Raw genomic sequence first — 24,495 nt, 5'->3', positions numbered from 1 at the left:
ACGTTCTTTTAGAGCAGAGCTACAGATTAAAAATGCCCAAGACGAAGCGGTCAAAACTCTGGCTGTACTTCACAGCAAAATATGCAAACTCAGCAGCCTGCAACAAGTGCTTTAAGCTGATACTGTGATACTGTGCAAAGGAGGTAACACCTGGCGACGCATAGCGTTTTTTTTAAAAAGCCGAGAAATGCGCCGTATTTGATAGCTTGCTGCGAGACCTCACACCGTGCACATCTACTGCGGGTGGGTTGCCTGTTATCGGACCCGGAGCAATATCCCCCAAAAACCCGAAGAATGGAGTCTTGGCCCCTAGCCCTGCCAGTGTAGCAGAAATGATGACGGATGATGATGCAGCAGCAGCCGTTCTTCTCTGCGTGAGTAGCTTAATGTTGTCCGTGTGTAATTTTCGTTGAGTAGGCTAACCACGTTATTACATTAATGCATGTAAGGTGAACTAGTATGGAACGCCAGGACTGCCATAATGAAATAATTAAATACACCATTAAATAATTAATTAAATGTGTCAATAATTAATTAAAATTGGAATTAATTAATTAAATAAATAGTTATGACACATGTAATTAATTAATTATTGACACATTTAATTAATTATTTATGTATTTCACATTTTAATTAATTATTGACACATTTAATTAATTATTTATGTATTTCACATTTTAATTAATTATTGACACATTTAATTAATTAATTATTGACACATTTAATTAATTATTTATGTATTTCACATTTTAATTAATTATTGACACATTTAATTAATTATTGACACATTTAATTAATTATTTAATGATATATTTATTTATTTCATTTTGGCAGTCCTGGCGCTTGGCTCTCATCATGAAATAATTTTATCTGTCAGCCTCACCCATCAAACTCAGGGGGCGGGGTTAACGCTGCCCATGCAGCTTCTCTAACATTTGATTGGTTGCCGTGCAAAGTAAGTCAAAACAGGTCGATCCTAGATAATCGATTGCTTGTGTAGACTTGGGGCAGCCAGGTATCCCAGAATGCAGATCAAATCACAGGCAGCAATGGTGGTGGTGTAGTTTTAAAATGCCCCGTTTTTCTGTCACCAGCTACACTTTTAACAGTGTTTTAGCCGCGAATGTCGCGCCGTATGTCTGGTCAGGTTGTCAACATAGAACATGTTTGCAAAAGTGCTCAGATGTTTTCAGAGATTTCACTAGCTCTGCTAACAATTAGCATGCAGAGTGCACCCAGGGGGTTACGTTAACCGGTTTGTTTACATATTCCACTCTCCGTGTTCCACATGTTGCATTCGCAGATTCTCATTTTCACCGAACGATCGTCTCTTTCCGCCTGGTCTTGTGTCTCTGTGCTTCTGTAACATAAAGAACGAGCTGACATTTTTCTCACGAAACCAGCGATCAGCTCAACAGACCCTCAGTTTACCTGCATGCATCCTCCTCCTCATCTGTCAGCTGTTTAACACCTGCTGCTAATTCAAGAAACACGCCTACGTTACCTGGTGATAGTCACAGTTTAACTGGGCAGCCGGTGCTCGATATAACGCAATGTCAGCGCATTTTTCTGCACAAGATAAGTAAATATAGTGTTTTCCCCGAGCGCAGAGCTGCTGGAGCTTGTTTCCTTACAGAGCACTTTATAGGCGAACAGCTTCATCAGCGGCTGATGTCCAATCACCGGCACACAGCTTTGAAACCTCAGCTGAGTTTTAGCTCTCAGTGGTTAAACGCTGGACTTCATTCACTCAGGTTCTGTCTGTCGGGTCACGTTTACTTCGCTGTTTTATTTACAACTGAGCAAATCGGTTTGGCTGAGGTTAAAGTTTCTCATAACTACATAGTTTCACAGACGTTTAATGGTTCACTGGCACATGTGTTAGACTGAACTATCATCTAAATATCATCTGTTTTTTAATAGTTATTCAACTGTATTCTAAGCACCAGCTGTCTGTTAGAATGTGATTTTTTCTCTCCCTCTGTTGGCAGAGGTATAAAAATGCGCAGGAAAATCTGACGTGCATGGCAAACTTCACCGACGATATTTAGGGAGGAATAAACACACATCAAACATAAATGAACCAATTGCCTGTCTCCATAATTGAGAGCATTTTCTCTTCTTATGTCAACACTCTCTCTCTTTTTTTTTTCTTTTTTTTTTGCTTTTTCGGTCATGTTATGTTTACCTGTCAAAGGCTTGTTACAAACTATGAAACACATCGTGCAGACTTCTGGATGTTAGAAGAAAACTAATACTGCTCATGAATGAGACTAAAGGCAGGAAGGTGTCCTTTAAAACTAAACATGTCAATAGGACCTCCCTATTTATATCATAGTTTATGATATAGCACGTGTATTTCAGTAATAGCCTGCTGATTTCAGTGTAGTGGTGACCAGTCACACAGCTCACATAGGGGTTATCTGTGATACTCCTTAACTATAATTTATCCAAGTTAACTTCAGTTAACCATTCAGACGGTTCTTTTGCAATGAAAAACATAAACACCCATGCTGCCGGTAGGTTTCCTCAGTGCCAGCTGTTAACATTATAGCTGCTTATGCAGTAACCATGGTAACCACGGACTCTGAGCGGCTGGATCGACGGAGGTCAGACGACAATTTTACATGTATGATCTTAAAACAGGACACAGCCACTATACGTGCTGGCCTCATATCAAATGTGAAAGCAGACTGAGTCTATCTTTGAGGTTTGTTTATATCTAATCTTCCTTTTCAAACATTTAAACAGCAGCGAGTCTGCAGCTGAGGGAATACAAACTCAAATTGTCGGAACAGGTTTGCTCGTTTCTTGGATTCATTTGGTGATTTATTAAATGTATAACTGTTATTCTAATCTGCTGCTGAGTCTCTTACACTTTTCTTTATGCTGTATATTTTCACGTCTCTGGAATAGTTGGCAGTTAGATAGTCAGCTGGGAAACTCTGTGTTAACTCATGGAGCTGAGGATATCGTGGATATGCTGACCTCGCTGCGTGGTGTACAGGGCCGTTTACCCTCATGATTAATATTCACAATAAAAATATTAGCCGAACATCATGAAGTCTGTATGTGTTTCATAGTGTCGAACAACCTTTGTACAGTTAAAGGCAGCAGTTACTACATGACGGAAACACCAACGTTATCTCTTTTATGCGTTTATACGCAGGTCACACTGATTACGGAACAAAAACCCAAAGATCAGATGTTAAACAGATTTATTTGCTCTCTCTCCTCCTTAAACATGTTTTTAATGTTAGTTATAATTCAGAATTGGCGACTGAAACACGTAGGACACATAAGAACATCAGGAAATAAAACATCGATAAATATAACCTCAGTAAAAGAAGTCAGCGGGGGTTACTACAGCTGTGTACCGGGGCCTGCGCTTTGTCGGTGGGATTGCTTGCGAGGCGAGCGGGTCTATCCCACGCTTTGCCGTGAGACTGGGCAGACATCTCCGACATCATCGAAGCACTTTTGCAAAGAGGCTGTATCTTGACAAACCGACCAGACACATGAAGATTAAACCACTACATTCTCGGCTAAAAAAAATATTAAAACGGTATTTGGTGACACACAAACAGGGTTTTTCAAAGCTCAGTTCTGTTAGCTTCCACATGCCGGTTGTGTGCTAGAAACAATGGCCACCAGGCCAAAGCCCCCTGAGTTTGATGGGTGAGGCTGACAGATAAAATTATTTCATGATGAGAGCCAGGCGCCAGGACTGCCAAAATGAAATAAATAAATATATCATTCAATAATTAATTAAATGTGTCAATAATTAATTAAATGTGTCAATAATTAATTAATTACATGTGTCATAACTATTTATTTAATTAATTAATTCCAATTTTAATTAATTATTGACACATTTAATTAATTATTTAATGGTGTATTTAATTAATTCATTATGGCAGTCCTGGCGTTCCATAAACTAGCAAACATCATCATAGCTACATGCGGCTGTCTTCTTGTTTGATGGCAGATGCTCCCTTCACCCTGGCTAAAAAGGCTAAAATGACCAAAGAAAAAGTGGAAAACAGTTAAACATGAGAGGTTTTTGGACAAAGTTTGTGTTTTTTCCATTGTTTAAGCACTGCTTCCAGCCAAGAGTGATACCATATATGCCCCATAGCTGCAGAAAAGGCTAACATTGTTATCTTTTTACAAAAAACAGCTGAACATGAGAGGTTTTTGGACCAATTTTGTGTTCTCCATTCTTTAAGCACCGGTTTGAGCACCGGTTTGAGCACCGGCACCGTTTCAAAAGTACCGATTTGGCACCGGTATCGGATAAAACCTAAACGATACCCATCCCTAGCAGTTACTGTTACTGGCATGTCAGTATCAACAAAGCTAGATCTCACACACTGTTAGAGCCAAATAGAAATGTCAGTTTTTTTATCTGAATATTCTAAGTCACATTTAAATGCTTTTCAATATTAGTTTTTTTTTTTCCTTCAGTTTGCATATTAAGATTTTTTTGCACAGTTCATCCTGTTATTGTTTTGCTGTTATAAAGTGTAGGTAATTCTGCTGATGTGCTCAGGGTTAAAGTTAATCAGAAAAGGAGTTTGAAAAGCAACAGTTTTCTTTTTATAGCTGTTTAATGTGTTTTATTGACAGGAATAGATAACCCGGACTTGAACTGAAAATGTTTTATTTTCAAACTGACAGTTTTGTGTACAATAAATTCCTTTCTTCAGTGTTTAATGTCTGCCTTGTTTTCATTATTGGATTACATTTAAGCTGCCTTTTGGAAATCACGAGTCAGAAACTTTATGTTCTGCAGAAGAGACAGAAGCTTATAGAAAACAATTGCTTTCAAAACACACGGGTCATGTGACTGTGACAAAATCTGAAGTTTTGGTGCACTTCACCCCAGTTCCAACACGTGGCGTACCTGCTGCTTCAAGGTACTGCCAGGCGCCAGAATTCACATTTTTATCAACCGGAGTGATTTGTAATAAAGATTTGTTTTAGATAGTACCGCTTTAATTTATTAAATGTGCATGTGTAAAAGAAAACAATACCCTCTCTCTGACCTGGATTTAAAGTGTAATCAAATAAATATTATATAGATAAATATTCTACTCGAATAATTACTGGCATAGAGATGTGAGAAGGCAAGATACTGCTGGGTGAGCTCATATATGCACTTGTATAAGCAGAGAGAGAGTGGCACACAGAGCTGCAAACTCTTAAAAATATCTCATTAAAAATATCTTCCTCACTACAACCGTATATTCACATACTGTGATCAAAAAATAAAGCAGACCGAGCTCAAAACCAACTGTAAACCTGTGTGGCTATTATAGTAAATGTAGTAATGTTACCCAGAGATATATTTGAGGGCTCACTTGTGACCCATCCCATGTCCATCCAAGAGAGGTGGGTTAGTGCAGCTCGAACAAGCCATTGTATCTCTGCCCAGAAAGCCAGTTAGCGGCTAGCTGACTAAGCTATCAGAGTTAGCTCCAACGACGGACACAAGTTATAGCAAGGACTGCATGGGACATAACACTTTAGACAGGCGAGGCTGCTTGTGACATTATCCACCAAATTTCCCCTTGTGGGACAATTAAAGGATTATTCTATTCTATCCACTCTGCCATAGCCTGGTTATAGACTCAGCACCCGAGTGCCTTCATTGCTATGTATGGGTGACTTCAACCATGTCAGCTTTGACTACACTGCTAACTTTCACACAGGGAGAGAATTGTAGACCTACTGTATGCTAATGTTAAGGATGCATACAGTTCCTCCTTCGTCCCCCGACTGGTACGCCATGTCCCAGTGGCCCCCAGAATTACAGGCCTGTGACTTACACGTCATGAAGACACTGGAAAAATTCATCCAGCTCCAGCTTATTGTCATGCCACAACAGGATCCCCTTCAGTTCCCCCACCAGCCCCGCCTCGGAGCTGAGGACGCCATCATGTACCTGCTCAATCATGTCTACGCCCATCTGGACCAGCTCTCTACCCTCTACACCACAGACTTCATCCACTGCACAGAGACCTGCCATCTTCAGAAGTTTTCTGATGACTCTGTGGTGGTTGGATACATGGGTGATGAGAGTGAGGCTGTGAGTAAGTCCTTTGTCACATGGTGCAAGCAGAATCCTTTGCAGCTCAATGTGACAAAGACCAAAGAATTGATTGTAGGGGTCCTCAGGAAGCACAAACTGGACTCCAACCTGCTGCTGACCTTCTACTGCTCGTCTATTGAGAGCCAGCTGACATACTGCATCACAGCATGTTATGACAGTTGCACTAAGGTGGATAGAGGAGTAGTCAAGGCAACACATATGATGACCTGTGGCCCTTTCCCCTCCCTGATGGACATCTATTCTTTCTGCTGCCTCAACAGAGCAACAAACATCAAGGACAGCTCCCACCCTGGTTTTGACCTGTTCAACCTGCTTCCCTCAAGAAAGTGCTACAGGTGCATCGGCACAAAGACTGACAGACTCAAAAATAGTTTCTTCCCAAAAAGCTATAACCACCCAGAACTCACACGTTCACTGACTTCTTCTCTTTGGCTCTAACGGAGGCGGTTGCATCTCTCTCCCTCTCCCTCATCTTATCTTTCCTGCTTGGTTTCTTATGTCCTTGTCTAGTTTTGTCTAACTTTAACCCTCAGAGAGTCTCTCAGTCATGTTCTATAAAACCTAAAGATGGGCTCTGAGTACCCAGACTGTTCTTATTGAACACAGATCATTGACGGACATTTAGATCTGCTGTAAAATTGGATGCAGCTCGATCGCACTAAACCCAAACAACCACCATTTCTCTCATCTAACTACCCAAGTTACTGCTAGAAGGACCTCAAGGCCGAGGGTGGCTGAAAACAACAAATTCTTCTCCCTTATAACGAGACTGTGTTATGGCTCTCTGCGCTACACCCTTCAAGGCGCAGAGAGCCTAAAAGGTTGGCTGTAGGACTGTTTACTTCTGCCCAACCGGGTGAAGGGACACTCTCTCAGCTGAACACAGGATACACATGCGCACACACACACGTATACAGACACAGACATACCCTCATCCCCCTCCTCCCTCCAAACACCTCAGATACTTGCCTCCAGCGCAGAGATGCTGCAGGACTGGATGCTGCTGTCTACACCGGGAAACTCTTACACCATACCCACCACATGGTTTTTTTGTTTTCTGTTCTCATACTGATCTCCTACTAGAAGCTCAGTCTGAGATAAGTTCTCTTTTTCTCTCCTCCATGGATATTTAAAAAAAAAAATACTGTCCATATGTATATAGCGCAGCAGAAACTTATAATCATAAAACTGGATATTTATAATTGAGCTATTTGTACATATTACATCTATTTCTTATATTTTGTAAACTTTGTACTAAATTAAAAAACAACATATGCAGTCTGTTACTGTTCTCATTGTCTTGGAGCAACTGTAACCTTATAATTTCCTTAGGATTTGATAAAGTATTCTCATTCATTAGAATCAGAATTTAGATTTGAACATTTTTATTTTTATGTACAAATATTATTTTAATATTATTATTGTGTGTGAGGGTGAAAAGCCCAAAGTTTTGGAAGAGGCATACAGGCACTGTGGAAAAAGTAAAAATGTGTGTGAGTTCTCTAAAACCGTTTTTGTGAACACTTTTCTAAGTACCGTATGTTTTAAAATGTGAAACATGATTTTATTGACATGATCATCAAAGAACATGATTTTTACAGGGAGTGCAGAATTATTAGGCAAATGAGTATTTTGTCCACATCATCCTCTTCATGCATGTTGTCTTACTCCAAGCTGTATAGGCTCGAAAGCCTACTACCAATTAAGCATATTAGGTGATGTGCATCTCTGTAATGAGAAGGGGTGTGGTCTAATGACATCAACACCCTATATCAGGTGTGCATAATTATTAGGCAACGTCCTTTCCTTTGGCAAAATGGGTCAAAAGAAGGACTTGACAGGCGCAGAAAAGTCGAAAATAGTGAGATATCTTGCAGAGGGATGCAGCAGTCTCAAAATTGCAAAGCTTCTGAAGCGTGATCATCGAACAATCAAGCGTTTCATTCAAAATAGTCAACAGGGTCGCAAGAAGCGTGTGGAAAAACCAAGGCGCAAAATAACTGCCCATGAACTGAGAAAAGTCAAGCGTGCAGCTGCCAAGATGCCACTTGCCACCAGTTTGGCCATATTTCAGAGCTGCAACATCACTGGAGTGCCCAAAAGCACAAGGTGTGCAATACTCAGAGACATGGCCAAGGTAAGAAAGGCTGAAAGACGACCACCACTGAACAAGACACACAAGCTGAAACGTCAAGACTGGGCCAAGAAATATCTCAAGACTGGTTTTTCTAAGGTTTTATGGACTGATGAAATGAGAGTGAGTCTTGATGGGCCAGATGGATGGGCCCGTGGCTGGATTGGTAAAGGGCAGAGAGCTCCAGTCTGACTCAGACACCAGCAAGGTGGAGGTGGAGTACTGGTTTGGGCTGGTATCATCAAAGATGAGCTTGTGGGGCTTTTTCGGGTTGAGGATGGAGTCAAGCTCAACTCCCAGTCCTACTGCCAGTTTCTGGAAGACACCTTCTTCAAGCAGTGGTACAGGAAGAAGTCTGCATCCTTCAAGAAAAACATGATTTTCATGCAGGACAATGCTCCATCACACGCGTCCAAGTACTCCACAGCGTGGCTGGCAAGATATATATATATATATATATATATATATATATATATATATATATATATATATATATATATATATATATATATATATATATATATATATTTTTTTTTTTATCTTATTCTTTCCCAGTTAAATTTACCCTTCATTCTAATTTGTGTTGTACAGTTATTTCATTTTTAACCTTAATTTATATTTTATTCCTTCCTAGTTAAATTTACCCTTTTTAATTTTTCATATTTATTTCCTGTCTTATTCATAGCCTTTTCCTTTTTTGTTTTCTTTAGGTCACGAGCAGTTGTCCAAGCATTTCACTACATATCGTACTGTGTATGACTGTGTACGTGACAAATAAAATTTGAATTTGAAAGGGTATAAAAGAAGAAAAACTAATGACATGGCCTCCTTGTTCACCTGATCTGAACCCCATTGAGAACCTGTGGTCCATCATCAAATGTGAGATTTACAAGGAGGGAAAACAGTACACCTCTCTGAACAGTGTCTGGGAGGCTGTGGTTGCTGCTGCACGCAATGTTGATGGTGAACAGATCAAAACACTGACAGAATCCATGGATGGCAGGCTTTTGAGTGTCCTTGCAAAGAAAGGTGGCTATATTGGTCGCTGATTTGTTTTTGTTTTGTTTTTGAATGTCAGAAATGTATATTTGTGAATGTGGAGATGTTATATTGGTGTCACTGGTAAAAATAAATAATTGAAATGGGTATATATTTGTTTTTTGTTAAGTTGCCTAATAATTATGCACAGTAATAGTCACCTGCACACACAGATATCCCCCTAAAATAGCTAAAACTAAAAACAAACTAAAACTTCCAAAAACATTCAGCTTTGATATTAATGAGTTTTTTGGGTTCATTGAGAACATGGTTGTTGTTCAATAATAAAATTATTCCTCAAAAATACAACTTGCCTAATAATTCTGCACTCCCTGTATAAAACTTTTATTCTTATGCTTTGAATAAACATGTCAGATTTTCATAAAACATTCATTTGTATGTTATAATGTTTTTCTACACCATGTGTAATTTTTATAGAACCTTTCTTTATTCTATGTATAATCATGTATCTTTGAAAAATAAAATATCTAATCTTATCTTTTGTACTTTGTGGTTATTGAATAAATATTAGCCACTGTGGTGGGGTGTGGTCTGCGGTGCGGCTGCAAGGTAGGCGGACGCATGTGGACGACAATCACACCTCGCTGGCTTAAAGTCTGAATTCAGTCCTGACTGTTTGTTCATGTTGGAGTTTGTGGCTGCAAGCTGGAAAGCTGCAGCCAGTGTGTGAACGACAAGCGTGAATAAAGTGCATGCTGAAAAGCATGGAAACATGGTCGGGTCTGCCGTAGATTAATTACAGCCACATATAAACTGATAAAAACAGATGGCTGAAAGAAATGTTTGATGGAAAAAGGAAAAAGAGTGTTGTGCTGCTAAACTTTGAGGTTCTAAGTCACCAATGTTTAAATAAGAAAATGCCAAGAGGAGACTAGCAGCCCTGAGTCTGCATGCAAAACATGAAAACTCCATAGCAGTGATACTTGTTCTTACATAAGTGCAAACATAGGTGGTATTGTTCAAGTGAAACAAGAACATATCATTTTACAGTACATTTTTGCCATCCTGTGATCTCATTTGCCACATTCTCCTAACATCTTAGAGCTATTTCCAAACAAGAATGTTTATGTTAGATTCTGTTTTAACATGTCACCAATTATAATTCTGACTTTGAAGTAAAGACACTTTTTGTTTTGGCTGTTTTTAATCAGTTCCAGTCGTGTTCAACCCCCATTTAGATTTACTTTCCCAAACTTTGTGGCACTAATGATTCTGTGTCCAGGTTTAAAACACCTGCTCTCTGAATTTGTACAGAAATTCTAGTGTAAGTCTGAGTTTTGGGCTGCTTTGGAGTATTAGTTGTTTTATATTACCCGAGTCCTGAGTAAAGTGTGGTATAAATGCAGGCATGGTCTCAGTGTTTTCTTCAGTGTTCTGGCTGATGTTGTTGAAGCCACAGTGAGCATTTTTGTCCGTTCACCAGTGTGGCGGTATTTGAAAAATATACATCACGGGTGAAATGAAGATGGTTAAACTGTTACATCGCAGCTTTAATTTGAATTAACGTGTTTGTCTGTCTGCAGGCTTCTCAGCCAGACGAGCTGACCATCGAGGAGCAGGAAATCTTGGAGGTCATCGATGATGGCGACATGGAGGACTGGGTCAAGGTACAAAAATAACACAAACACAGTTATGTAGCAGAAGCACTCTCATGTTTGAGGGTTGGTTGTTTTGTGTATTAGTTCACTCTCTGGCTCTTAGACTGTTTGACAAACATTTAGTTTCAGTTTTTATAAGACCTCGCACCGGTACGGACTATCTACTGGACGTTTTAGTGTTTCTCTGGGATCAGCTGGACTGATGTGGCTTCAGGAATTAGAATAATTCAACTAAAATGCGTGCGGTGCATTGGGGCAGGTCAGGTTGGCCTGGGTGGTAGAAGCTCTGCTGAACATAAAGACAAATCAAAAAATGTACAAATACACAGTTCTCTGCTTCTCTTTTTGGCCCCGCAGCTGTAAAGGGCTGATGGGAGATTCTCGTCACCCAGCCGGGCAGGCAGGTGGGCAGGCATGGCTGAGAGTCTGACAGGGGTCAAGTGGTGGAACGACACTTGACCCCCGACTTGAACGACACGTCTCCCTCATGCATGAGTAACACGAAGAACTTTGCCTACTTGGTGTTCAATGCTTTTGCTGTGTAATTATATTGTCTTCAACGTTCCAGCGAATAGGTTCAAGCTACAAACCTATCATTAATTGGTCCTTCGAGAGCCGGAGCCCTGGAGTCGACATTCACCGAGGGGAGAAGAGACACGCTGAAAGACTGAGGTCAGCCAGGAAGTTCCTGTAGTAAAGTCCCGAGACGTGAGAATTTGTCATCGGGCAGGTGGATTAGCTGTCTGTTTTCTCTCCTCGATGAATGACGATCGGCGGGATTCGAGGCTGATATTACATGCTAAGCAACACCAAGTAAGTTTAAGTCTTTGCCACTGTGTGCAGCAAAGCACGCAACCACTGTGTGAGTTTGCGTTGAAATTCTTTATCACTGTGTGCGATAAAGTGCATGATCATTGCGTTGTAAGTCTTTGCCACTGTGTGCGGCAAAGCACGCAGTCACTGTGTGAAAACTGCGTTGTAATGGATGATGGAGAAGCTGAATTGAATATGAAAGTGCAAGTCTATGCCACTGTGGGCAAAGCACGCAACCACTGTGTGAGGTTGCGTTGCGGTCTCTTCTGAGCTGATGAGCAAGCTACACATTATCAGATCGAGAGCTGGCTGAGAACTCCTCAAAGAGAGGGAAACAGAACTGTGATAACTGTGATAACTGGAGTGTGCAGCGTTTCCGTGAGCAGTTTTTCTGCATCTTGACTCATGTGTGTAGAGTGTTCATAGCATCAGCATCATGTTTTTGTTATTTGTTTTGTTGGGTTGAAAAATAAATAAACTTGTGATCATACTCATGGATCACCATGGCACATATCACCAGCCATATGATTTATTTATGCACATGAAAAAAGTGAGTGTGAATGTGTCTGACGTCACAGTGTTTTTGTGCGCTGTGTAAAAGTAATTGCCTCCAATTGTGAGAGCGGTGATTCTGCAGGTCACCAGCTATTGTAAAGAAAAAAAAGAGTGAAAAAGAGACAAAATTTACATTGTAGATGAAAAATAATCATAGGAAAAAGGTTTTGTGTTGATCAGCCAAGAACAACTACAATTTCATTTTCTGCTTTTAAGAAAGGAAACATGCAGGCCAAGTTTCTGGCTGACTTATTTACGGTGCCATGTGTTTCTCAAACTCACAAGCGAGCTCTCACTCCTCCCTGAAGACAAGGAATGCAGCTCCAAAGAGCAATAACATGGCAGATAAAGAGACAGCAGCAAAGTCCTGAGCAAAGAGTCCCAGCAAGCAGCAGCAGTGTGGACGAACAGCATCAGAGAAGAAGAGCAAACCCATCACCCTGCCTGATTGGATGAATGGCACTGTGTTTCCAACAAGCTGCAACTTCACTGTGCATGTGACAAGAACATTTGAGGAGAACTGAGGAGACTGTAGGAGTTTGACATTTGCCACTGTCGCGGTTCGAATTTTTGAGGAAGAGACATAGGACAGAAAGTCCATAGTGGGTCAACACAAATGATTTTATTAAAATACATATGTGGTGAAGATGGGCTCTGCAAAACATCAGGCTCAATCTCCCGCCTGACAATAGGTGGGTGTGATATTTATACTTATGATGACCAGTAACTCCAGTGAGGACATATTCTAAAAAAGGAACCGCTACTTCCTCTGTTCCTCCAGATGCTTCCTGTTATTCTACTCTCTGCACTTCAGAACAGAGCATGAGCATACCGTTTACAAGCAACACAAGTCTGTGTGCAGGCAGACTTATGTCTGTATTTTAACCTCAGTACATGACCTCACTCAACAAACAAAGACATTTTAGAAGTATACTTCCTGACTCCGTTTGAGTCATCTGTTACCAGGCAAACTCCAATGCAGCAGGCTGCTGAATGCACACAGGCAATATGTAGTAAATTATACTGTAAACATGTAGGCAACCTTTCAATAGCTGAACTTTGCTCCATTGATCGGCCAGACATCGCGCTGCCCGTAGCTTCAAACCATTAATTAACTTGACCAAGCTTCAACCCTTTAATTATGCAATATGTGTATAACATGATTACAGTTGCACCTGCAATGAAAGATTATTATGTGCTTATGCTAACACCTGAAATACAGACTTTAATATAACATCATCAGTTTCAATAAATGTGTCAATGAAATGACAATAATGATAAATCATAAATGATGCAACAGTAATAATAAGGATTATGAATAGTAACATAGATTATGAATGTAAAATAATATTTCATCTCTATACTCCTCCTCTTTGGCCTCGAAAAGGCCAACACTCCTCTTATTGTCTCACTCCTCGGGCCACGCAGCCACCTCCTCTTTGAGTGAAATGATGCTCTGCGATCCTTCTCTTCTTTCTTCAACTTCCCAGGTAGACTACTGGTTAGTCGTTGCACGGGTCAGAGGGTTTATTCTGCCTCTGTTTTGCCACCCGTGTTATTTGGAGATGAGCTTGTCTCCACCAAACTCTCATCTGCTACTGCACATTGAGACCAATGGAACTAGGTCCCGCCTGTCCCCTTCAACTGGACTGCTGTTGTGGTACGAGCCGTCACTTTTGGAGCTTGGCACGCTCCCTTCATCCCTCAGGTTCTCATGTTCCAACGCTGCTGAAGATTTAAGGCAGAGCACGTCGTACACCTTAGTTGTCTTCCTCAATGTCCACGATGAATCTCTCATTTTATTTAAAACGTTGCTGTGGGAAGACTCCTCTCAATCTCCTGCAAGCTCAGTAGCACAGCTGCCTGTACTATTTCTGCCGTTCCTCAAGATGATCACTGATCCTCCTCAAGCCTCTATCCTGGCCTCCGCTTCCATCCTGTAGGCGCCCTTCCTCACTCACTTCTCGTCATGGCACCTCACGACACCTACAAATTAAAATGACCCTCCTCTTGCACCTGGCTTCCGCCATGTGTCAACTCCCTACTGAGACCTGTACAAGAATGTTACACATTCTCTCTAAAACAATCTCCCGCCAACCTGTAACCCTGTGTAAAAACATTAGTCAGCAGTTACATGTTAAGCTCATTTAACTTCATCTGCTTCTCTCACCCCAACCGGTCGCAGCAGATGGCCGCCCCTCCCTGAGCCTGGTTCTGCCGGAGGTTTCTTCCTGTTAAAAGGGAGTTTTTCCTTCCCACTGTCGCCAAAGTGCTTGCTCATAGGGGGTCATATGATTGTTGGGTTTTTCCTCTGTATCTATGAAGCGCCTTGAGGCGACTTTTGTTGTGATTTGGCGCTATATAAATAAAATTGAATTGAATTGAATTGAATTAACTCCCAGCTCCACCTGGAACCTGTATCCTGGAAAACAAATCTGTTAAATCAAACATCTTATTTACAACCAACTATAAATCATGAAAGCGATAAAGTATTCAGCATAACAGACAAGTATCATGTTCAGGATTTCTCAAATCATTAAATCACTATTAGTGCCACAATTTATTTTATCCACAATTTAATCAGTGACTTCCTTAAGCAATGTCACTCCACTTGTTTTATCACTATGAGCCCCCTATTAAACTGTTCCATAAAAACTGCATCTCTTATTTGTTTTCTCATGTCCCTTGTCTGTTTTGTACCGAATCCTCCACATGCACTCTTAACAAAAGCAAAACAAACATTAGCAACACATTGACCATCTCGGGTTAGGCGTCAGCCCTCCACATTCCAGAGGTGCTATAAAAAGATTTCCTGTAAAAAGAATCACACTGTTTTCAAGACCGGATGTGTCTCCCCCCATATTCACTCCCCTGTAGTATTCAACATTTTCCCAAGAACACAGTTTAATAGCATCACCAACTCATAACCTATAAACACAGTTTCTTCACACATAAGCCCAGAAATCCTGTAGTAGGAAAACATTATTAGAAAACATTAACTATTTGTCCAGTTATAAATCACATATTCAAAGCACATTAAGAACTGTAATGCTGTAGAGAAGAAAATGCAAATGTTAACGCTGCACAGGTGTATACACCCTTTCTCACAGTAATCTCTGTGAGCAACACAAACCCCTGAACAATACACCTGTTAGATTCACAAACACAGAAAGTGGCATTTAAAAGTTAAATCGTCATGCAACCTCAGATGTTGCTGTCATCCTTCTGCTCCTGTAAAAAGAAACACACATAAATTCATCCACCCTTTTGGCCTATCTAGGTGGAGGTTAACCTTGAGTCGTGGTCAAGTCTTGTCAGCTTTTACCAGTCAGTCAGTTTGTTTTTATTTCCAGTCTTTCATTCATTCATTCATCCATTCTTTGCTGATAGTGGAAACCATCGCCGCATTTAGATTTCCGCGCTCAGCAAAATGACGTCATTTCAAAAAGAAAAACTCATGACTCATAAAGTCACAAACATGCTGCCAGCTGCTGTTTGCAGTAAAGTCAAGCTGTGTGTCTAGTATATTTGTCATGTGACTCCAGACCTTTATTATAAACATGTAAGTGACTAAACTGGGAAGAAAGTCAGTGTATTTCACCTGTATCTGTGTCACAGATACTAAAAACTTTCTGGTTTCTCAGCAAAAGTAAAGGAATATATTAAATTTCAATTCTATTTAATTTATATAGCAACAAATCACAACAACAGTCACCCCAAGGTGCTTTATATCATAAGGCAAAAACCCAATAATAATACAGACAAAATCCCACCAATTAGATGACCCCCCCCCCTTTCCTTAGAGCAAGCACTTAGTGACAGTGGGGAGGAAGAACTCCCTTTTAACAGGAATAACACTCCAGGAGTTCCAGGCTCAGGGAGGGACAGCGATCTGCTGTGACTGGTTTGGGGTGAGGGGAGGAAGACGGGAAAAAAGACACACTGTGGAAAAGAGCCAAAGATTAATAATAAATAATGATTAAAAGCAGAGTGGAGCATAAGAAAATAAATCCAATAAAACCACATCATGGGAAGCCTCCGGCAGGCTAGACCTATTGTAGTGTAACTAAGGGAGGATTCAGTCACCTGATCCAGCCCAACTATATGCTTTATGAAAAAAAACCCCAAAAGGTTTAAGCCTTAACAGTAGAGTGTGTCTGACTCTGGTTGCACAGAAGAGGGCCCTGAAAGCTGAAGGCTCTGCCTCCCTTTCTACTTTTAAAAATCCCTCAGAACCAAAAGTATATTTGATGACTTTATGGTGTACATTTGTGAGTTATACCAGGGAGTCCATTAGCTCTAAATTTGAGGAGCACAGTATGCAGACTTGAACGCACTGAAGATGTAACACTATTAACAAGATAATCAACCTCTGTGGGAGTAGCGTTTAGGTAGCTCCCCTGCACTGTGTTGGCACATGGTTCATTGAAAGCATCAACTTTCCCTCACTGTGATGCACAACAGTTTAACAGTAAGACTTTATGCCTAAAACCAGGACTTTGAAACTTCATTTAACATTTTAGGTGAATTTCTTGTTTAAAAACAGTTGCTTCTGTAGTGTTATAACAACATTTTTGTAAGGACACTGTTTTCATTTCCCCTCCCTTTAGGACCCTGTCATCAAGATACCATTCAGCAATGTGTACCAGCATGTGTGCACATATCGGGACCTGTACTATAAAACATTTGAGCTTCCCGCCTGCCCACCTGGTGTAGACCCGATCGTCACCTACCCTGTGGCTTTGAGTTGCCACTGCGGTCGCTGTGCCATGGACACATCTGACTGCACCTTTGAGAGCCTGCAACCTGACTTCTGCATGAATGACATCCCTTTCTACTACTAAAAGAAGCTCAATCATATTTAAACACATTATACAGAGTATACGGAAGCTGCCCTGTTGTTTAGAATCAACCAGTAATTACAAAAAAAAAAAAAAAGTTTCTGCTATCGAAATAAACACATGATGAATATTTCTCTCAAACAGTGTCTTAAAAAAAGATAAAAGGTAATTGACGCCTGACGTCTGAAAGTTGACGCCACAGCTGGAGTAACTTTAACTTTCCTCATATCTTAAGGCCAGCAGAGATTCAAAATGACATCTGTGTAAAATTTACATGGAAAAAAGTTCTTTCTGTAAAGTGATATATAACCTAATTCAACAGTTTATGAAGAATTTATGTCCCATTGCTAGTTTCAAGTCTTACTGATGTGACACGATGCATTCACTTCATAAACTGTGGATCCGATTACAGTCAGCCTTAGTAACTCTAATTTGTGACTCTAATTGGATTTCATCTACTTTAATTGGACATTAAAGTAGGCAAGAAAACTACATTGAAGATGGTTGAGCTGGCTAAACGCTGGTGGTAGAGATGAAGATGGCGGCTTGAATGGATCACCTATTAGTGAAGAAACGATTTGACTTTTACCAATGGGATCTTAATATCATAGCTGTTAACCTCCCTTGTGGCCATAAAATGTGGAAGCTGCAATGCCCATCATGTTGAAAAGAAAGTTCAAGTTCTCTGTTCAGCTAAAAGAGACTTTTTCACTGGGATGTCAGACCTCAGGATCTTAAGCAGAGAAACAGCCAGTTTTTTATTGATGAAAAATGTATTTCTTTATTTCTTTATGTGAAATAATTATGGAAGATAAGCAGTCAGATCGGGGTGTCGCTTCAGAACGCAACAACTGACAGCACCTTGGGTCATCCCTTTGTCGCTGACAATGTACCACCTGTTGGTCTTTTCATCATAGCACTCCAGATTGCAGAATAAGCCGCCATTGTCGAAACCTCCAACCACATACAGCTGGTCCTCCAGCACTGCAATGCCGAAGTTTTTACGAGGGTGTAACATGGGAGCAACGTTGCGCCAGCGTCTTGTTCTTGGGTCATATGCGTTGACACTACGCAACCGAGTGATACCGTTAAAGCCACCAACCTGTGCAGACAAAGGACTTGTTACAGTCTGTAACGTAAAAATGTTCTGTTGTAAAAAAGTAAATAGGTCTCCAGATTCCAAAATATCTGATTCTAGGGTAATTATAGAAATCACATTCCAATAACCCAGTACATGGTACTTGGAAAATAATACAGACTCCCAAATACAGGTACAGTAAACATTCCATGTTTGAATTTCTGTCCGTAATAAGAGTATGTTTTAAGCTCTTCTTACTACAAAGATTTCGTTATTGTAGGCGACCACGGCTCCCCCAGTCCTCCCGGTTTCCATGGGTGTGATCAGTGTCCACTGGTTGGTGTCAGGGTTGTAGGACTCAGCACATGACAGAACTTCATCTTCAGTAAAACCACCACAAATGTACACCTAGAAATTAAAATCAAGTTTAAGTCAAAATTACTAGTTAGTTTGTTTGCTTGCTTGTTTTAATCAATTTTAAATCATGCCTTTTATCTGTTTTTGTTTCTAATGTCTCTGTAAAGCACTTTGAATCACCTTGTTGTTGAATTGTGCTATACAAATAAATTTGCCTTGCCTTGCCTTACTAGAATTAAATGTTTCAGCTTCCAGAAAAAACTTACAAACACTAAAAATGTCTGTGAAGGTTCTCAGTCATCCAGGTCATCGTATTCTAAGGAGCTTGGAAAGAAAAGCATCTGGACTTCTTTAAGTTGCTTGAAGACTTTTCACCTCTCATCCGAGAAGCTTCTTCAGATCTAAGAGTCAAATGGTGGAGAGTCCCAGATTTAAGCCCTGTGGGAGTTTCCCCCCAAGAGGGACAAAGGACCCCCTGATGATCCTCTACCTAATTACATGAGCCAAGGTGTGAAAGAGGGTGTGGGTCACAATCAGCCAGGGTTTCAGGTGAGCTCATTGTGAAACCTGGCCCCACCTTATCAAGCGAATTCCTGAGATCAGATGGCCCAGGATGTGAGTGGGCGTTAAGACGTCTGGGAAGGGAACTCAAAACTGGATTATAGATGGCAGACAGCTGGTGTCGTAAGCCACCGCCTCTGTTCAAAGATGGTCGCTCACAGTGGTCATAAATGGCTTCTTTCACTCCTCTTTCAAACAATCTGTCCTCCCTGTCCATAATGTGAACATTGGCATCCTCGAAAGAGTGACCTTTGTCCTTTAGATGCAGATGGACTGCTGAGTCTTGTCCCGTGGAGGTGGCTCTTCGATGTTGTGCCATGCGCTTGTGAAAAACTAAAAATGTTTTCATCAGATTTCTGTGTAGCTACTTTGCATAATAGTAGTAAAAATCTAAAAATGATGGTGTTATCCTAAAACATTTAGTTTTAGCAGAGGTTTGCTGCATTTATTTTCTGTATTTTGCAGACTTAAAAAATATGGATGCAGAAATTATAAAATTGCTATTTTTCACGATGTAAGGGTGAAGTAACCATAACCTTCTCCCTGAGCTGTTGGATTAATGGTAATAGAAATATTTAGCTTAAAAATAAAATATTATAAAACTGATACAATTCATAAACTATTCATATTTTCCACAGAAAGGTCCAGTGATGATTAAGCCCTCAAGCTGAAAAGTACATTTGCAAATCAGTGCCATGTTAAGCAAAACAAATAAAACAGGAATAAAGAAATTGCCAAGCCATAATATTCTTTAAAAAAAAACATATATTTACTGAGATTAAATTAACAAAAAGATCCCAACCGAACCAAAAAAACCCCCAAAACAATCCTTTGCAGGATTGTTATAAGTTTGCAAGAAAAAAAGTACCAACCAAGGAAAGAATGTCTTTCTCAATACTCATGACATAAATCTAAAAAAAAATATTCACTTTTTAAAAATTACTCCCATTGGCCAGCTTTATAAGACTATTAAAAAAATGTTTTTTGCACAGAAGCTCACAGAAAAGTAATATTTTACTGTGGGCTCATGTTCCAGTGCATAAATACGTTGGTTGGCTGGCTCCAAAAGATAATAAATCCCCATATGTTGTAAATCCAACTACATAGCCTTAAAAATCATTTTTACAGCCAGACACAAAAGACCAAAAAAACCCTAATCCATATGGATAGCGTCCTGGCTAAAATTTGGGTTTGTGACTGCTTTGGGAAGTGTACTTCCCAACCCCCCTGAGCCAAGGTCACCCCGTTTGTGGGGCGACCTTGGCTCAGGGGGGTTGGGAAGCGTATCTGTAACCGGAAGGTCGCTGGTTTGATCCCTGGGCTCTCTGTCCTGATCGTTGTGTCCTTGGGCAAGACATTTTACCCTACCGCCTACTGGTGATGGCCAGAGGGGCCGATGGCGCGATATGGCAGCCTCGCTTCTGTCAGTCTGCCCCAGGGCAGCTGTGGCTACAACTGTAGCTGCCTCCACCAGTGTGTGAATGTGAGAGTGAATGAATAGTGGAATTGTAAAGTGCTTTGGGTGCCTTGAAAAGCGCTATATAAATCCAATCCATTATTATTAATCTATTATTACTGACAGATTAAGGCATTGGCATCTTTTGGTGCATTTCTAATGGAATTATTTGACTGTACATTTTATTGACGCAGCTTGTTAACCAAGGTTGTTAGCATTACCAGTTAACTTTGTCCACCACTTTCTCCACAAAACCAACATGGCAGAGATCTTCCACTACCTCAATTCCACTTACCTTGCCGTGTAGTGTTGCAGCACCAGCTTCTGCCCTGCGCTTGTGCATCGATGCAATCATAGTCCACTGGTTGGTGTCAGGATCATATCGTTCTGCATTTTTCAGTGTCTTTTGGTTTTGGCACCCGCCCATAGCATATATGCAGCCATTCAGTGTGGCCACACTGAGAAAGCCCCGCTCTTCATGCATCGGCCCCACCTCTGTCCAGGTTTGGCTGGTGAGGCTGAACCTTCTCACATGACTTGAATAGCTTGTGAAATCAAAACCTCCGATGCAATAGACACATCCATTGAGGTAAGCATAACCGTAGAATCCCAGATACGGTGTCAAGCTCAGCGGCACCCAGTAGTCAGCTCGAACATTGTACATCTCAATCTTGTCACTTGGTAAAGGACCACCAACGGCCAATAAGACTTCAGACGGCAGGCGTGTTTGGGGTATAGGTCTCTCCACAATGGACTCATTTAGCATCTTCATGGCAGTGGTTACCATATCCATGCATGCCGGACTACTACTCACCACATCATTTCTGCTCACAGTGCCAACCAAGTACTCAGTGGGTATTAATAGTAGGCGGACCTGGATGAAAACAAGAATCATAAGGGAAAAAGGCAAGAAATACAACATTAGACTGTATATAAGAGTTGGATGTAGCCACCATGCCACCACCCATTAGTGAAGTATAGCACTATCCCTATAATCAAAATGTCATGGAATCACCCAGATAGCTATGGTAGCTCCTGGCATTGCCTCCAATCAGCTGTGGCATTGCCCTTAAAGACCCTAACATTACCTGTAAAGAGCCACAGCATCACCTGCCAAACAACAAAGGCAGGTCATGGCATTACCTCCAAACAAGCAGTGGTGCCACAGTCAAGTTTCAATGCCATTATCTGAGCACTGAGTAACCTCCTGCTGTAGAAACAGGTCCCACAATGAGGGTTTGTCCTGTTGTAAATGCCTAAGGTCCAGTCAGTAAGTTCTGGCAGAACACGATGGGCATAGTCAACTTTTCTGTCAGAAAAGCTAAAGTGCAGTTCAGACACATTATCAATAATGCACTTCTGAAACTACAAATCAACGGCCAGTTTTATCTGGACGCAAGTGTAAATAATACTTTTACAATTTATTAAGGACTAAATGATGAGCACCTTCTGATGCACACTCCCAAGTGAATTAGAAACACCCCCCCCCCCACCCCACCCCCCAATGTGATTAAGAATGAAGAAGAATGATTCCCCTACATTAACTCTATTACCAAGCCTTAAGTTTGAGTAATTCTGCCATTGCAATTTTAGCTTTTTACACGTCAGCCATAAAAGGCTGATGGGCGAGCAGGTGGGCGGCCTGGACACCCAACTCTGTAAACACAATAGTGTACAATCAAACTTCTTTTTTTTTTGCATCAGGCATCAAGCTTATGTTTTATTTTTTATTCCCAATTCAAATTGCTACAGCGGAAGTTGCTTTCTATACTTTCAAACTGTACCATTCATTCAACAGCCCCTCACTGAGTAATAAACAAAATAAATGCACTTAGAGGAGCAATTAAATTGATATCCCATTTTCAGTTACCTGCTTGAGCAGTGCGGGCATGTCACACCCACGTTCCACAGGGGAATAGTTGATCCATCTGAGAATGGCCTCAAACACAGTGCTCTCCTGCTTCACATTGAGCTCATCATTCTCGATAAGATCTGATAGTTGCTGCACAGAGAGCTGAAGGAACTCCAAGGAGAGTGCACCAACCTCTTCAAAGTGATGGAGGATGTAGAGAAAGGCCTTTCCCCTGAGGTCAGGACAGTTGTGTAAGTGTGCCAGATTGTAGATACTGACGCAGTTATTTACACAAAGCTTCCTCTCCAGGAAGTCGCAGCAGGCTTGAATGATGCCAGTCACGATAAAGTGGTCTGCTTCCGCCAACAGCTCCAGTACATTGTCCTCCGTCACCACAACAGATTGGGTATAGGCATATTCCAAAATGAGGCTCATTGCTTTTGGAGACACAGTGGGGAAGTTGTAGACCTTGTTTGATGGTAGTGGTTTGTAGCAGAAGAGATCCCTGTGCAGATTCAGATCAGCATTTTCACATTGTCTCTCTGTCATGGAACTTAAAAAGTACCTGATGTCGTGCAGCTCATAGTTAAATAGCATTTGTATAATTTTTCAGCTGCATGCTTACTTGAGCAAGCTGTGATCAAAGAGATATGAAATTAAAGTAACAAAAATCTAAAATGACTTGATTTCAAATGGGCAATCTCCTATTTAAGGTCATCTATTCAGACATGTGCAGAAAAACATTCAGCATTGCTGCTATGTTTAGACAGACAGAAAGATATAGAGTTGTCTAGGCATTGTAGCAAATATTCCTATACAGTAACAGGGTTAGAGCGACAGGGGACAGCAGGCATTAAATAGCTGCAAATATAATAACTGAATTTCACATTATCAAATTTACTGACTAGACAGAATTGGAAAGAGCGGACATGTCCCACTGCAACAGAAATGGCATATCATTGGCCACCTCTCAGTCTGGCCCTAAATTGATTACCTGCCTATTTAGACATACAATTTCAGCTAAACTGGTGAAGGCACAGCTAATATCACCACTGATGTGGTCCTTTTGGTGCAGGCCAGTTTGTGCACAAATTTATTAGAACTGCTGCTGCTGTTGTCGTGCTGATGAAATATAATCAGAAAGCCAGTTTATAGCGTCTGTAATCTTTCAAACTACCTCTTAACGGCTCATTGTGGAGTCAAACACAAACCTACACTATATATGTATCCCAACAAACCTCCCAAAATAAATAACTAAATAAAAATACAGGACTGATTTTTTCCCCCCTAAAAATTGCTCCAGAACATTTCTAGTGATCAAAAAGTACAGTGTAACATTGAAACCTCCCAATACCTGCTGCACTGTGTTACATGAAAACTTTGAAGTAGGATAAATGCAGAACCAAACCACAGCCAAACAACACAGGCCTGCTCACCTGAAGTATGCACTGCAGTTACAGAGGATGATCCTGTGAATTTTAAACTCAACATCTCCAGCTCGGATCACAGAGTCACAAAACTGTCCATCCAGAAAAAGCTCCCTAAAGACGGTCCTACGGGCGCTGGTCATTATTCAGATGTTACTCAAGCTGTTTAAACTTCTAAAAAATCTCCTGTTTAGTGTTTTCCTTTAGAGAGCCGCCTACAGTTTGTGAGGTACTTTGTCTAAATTACTGATTACGTTAACTTATGCTGCCTGGAAAGTGTCACTACTCTGTTTATATTTGAAAATCATAGTGCATCATTCCGTTAATTGACTGTGTGCACGTTAGCATATGCTACTTCCGGTGCGGAAACGCCTTTGGGGAGCTTTGTTTCCGGTGTCCTATTCGCGCCTGGTTTACGGTCCAAAACAAGTTAAGCAAATGAATGAATCAAGCAGCGATTTACATTTCTATAGATGTCTTGGGCATTTACCCAATATATCTGTAAATGATGTTCATCGACTTGTTAATATTTTTCCCTGCACCTCAGGGCAAAAGAGATTCAAATGTTATATTTCTCAGCTGTCCCTCGTTTACAGCGGGTGTTATGTTCTAAAACTAACCAGCGATAGGTGAAATCAAGTAGCCAATT

At 40.8% G+C, this 24,495-nt stretch overlaps 2 protein-coding genes across 4 annotated transcripts in view; one reads left to right on the top strand and one right to left on the bottom strand.

The window, feature by feature from the left end:
* Positions 1–7: 7 nt before the first annotated feature.
* Positions 8–17,488, top strand: LOC146656921 (gonadotropin subunit beta-2-like). The gene is made up of 3 exons (XM_085424699.1): positions 8–374; positions 10,832–10,915; positions 16,885–17,488. Exons 1-3 carry the CDS (start codon positions 333–335, stop codon positions 17,116–17,118), a joined length of 360 nt encoding a protein of 119 aa, XP_085280825.1. The 5' UTR covers positions 8–332; the 3' UTR covers positions 17,119–17,488.
* Positions 17,463–24,495, bottom strand: part of LOC146656917 (kelch-like protein 10) — a 59,948-nt gene continuing 52,915 nt past the window's right edge. For 2 of the 3 annotated variants that reach the window (XM_085424697.1, XM_085424696.1), the window contains exons 2-5: positions 22,438–22,924; positions 20,863–21,441; positions 18,452–18,601; positions 17,463–18,217 (exon numbers count right to left, since the gene is read on the bottom strand). In XM_085424697.1, the coding sequence (XP_085280823.1) occupies positions 17,918–18,217; positions 18,452–18,601; positions 20,863–21,441; positions 22,438–22,854 (1,446 nt within the window). In that variant the 5' untranslated portion in view covers positions 22,855–22,924 and the 3' untranslated portion in view covers positions 17,463–17,917. Of the gene's footprint in view, positions 18,218–18,451; positions 18,602–20,862; positions 21,442–22,437; positions 22,925–23,855; positions 24,387–24,495 lie in introns of those variants that run through there. The other variant, XM_085424695.1, reaches the window with a different exon arrangement.

Source organism: Rhamphochromis longiceps, linkage group LG12 (genome assembly GCF_057381845.1).
Source record: "Rhamphochromis longiceps isolate RC_006_pf linkage group LG12, R_longiceps_female_GT1.1, whole genome shotgun sequence".
Taxonomy (NCBI): domain Eukaryota; kingdom Metazoa; phylum Chordata; class Actinopteri; order Cichliformes; family Cichlidae; genus Rhamphochromis; species Rhamphochromis longiceps.
Note: the sequence above shows the minus strand (reverse complement) of the source record. Positions and strands in the feature narration are given on the sequence as shown.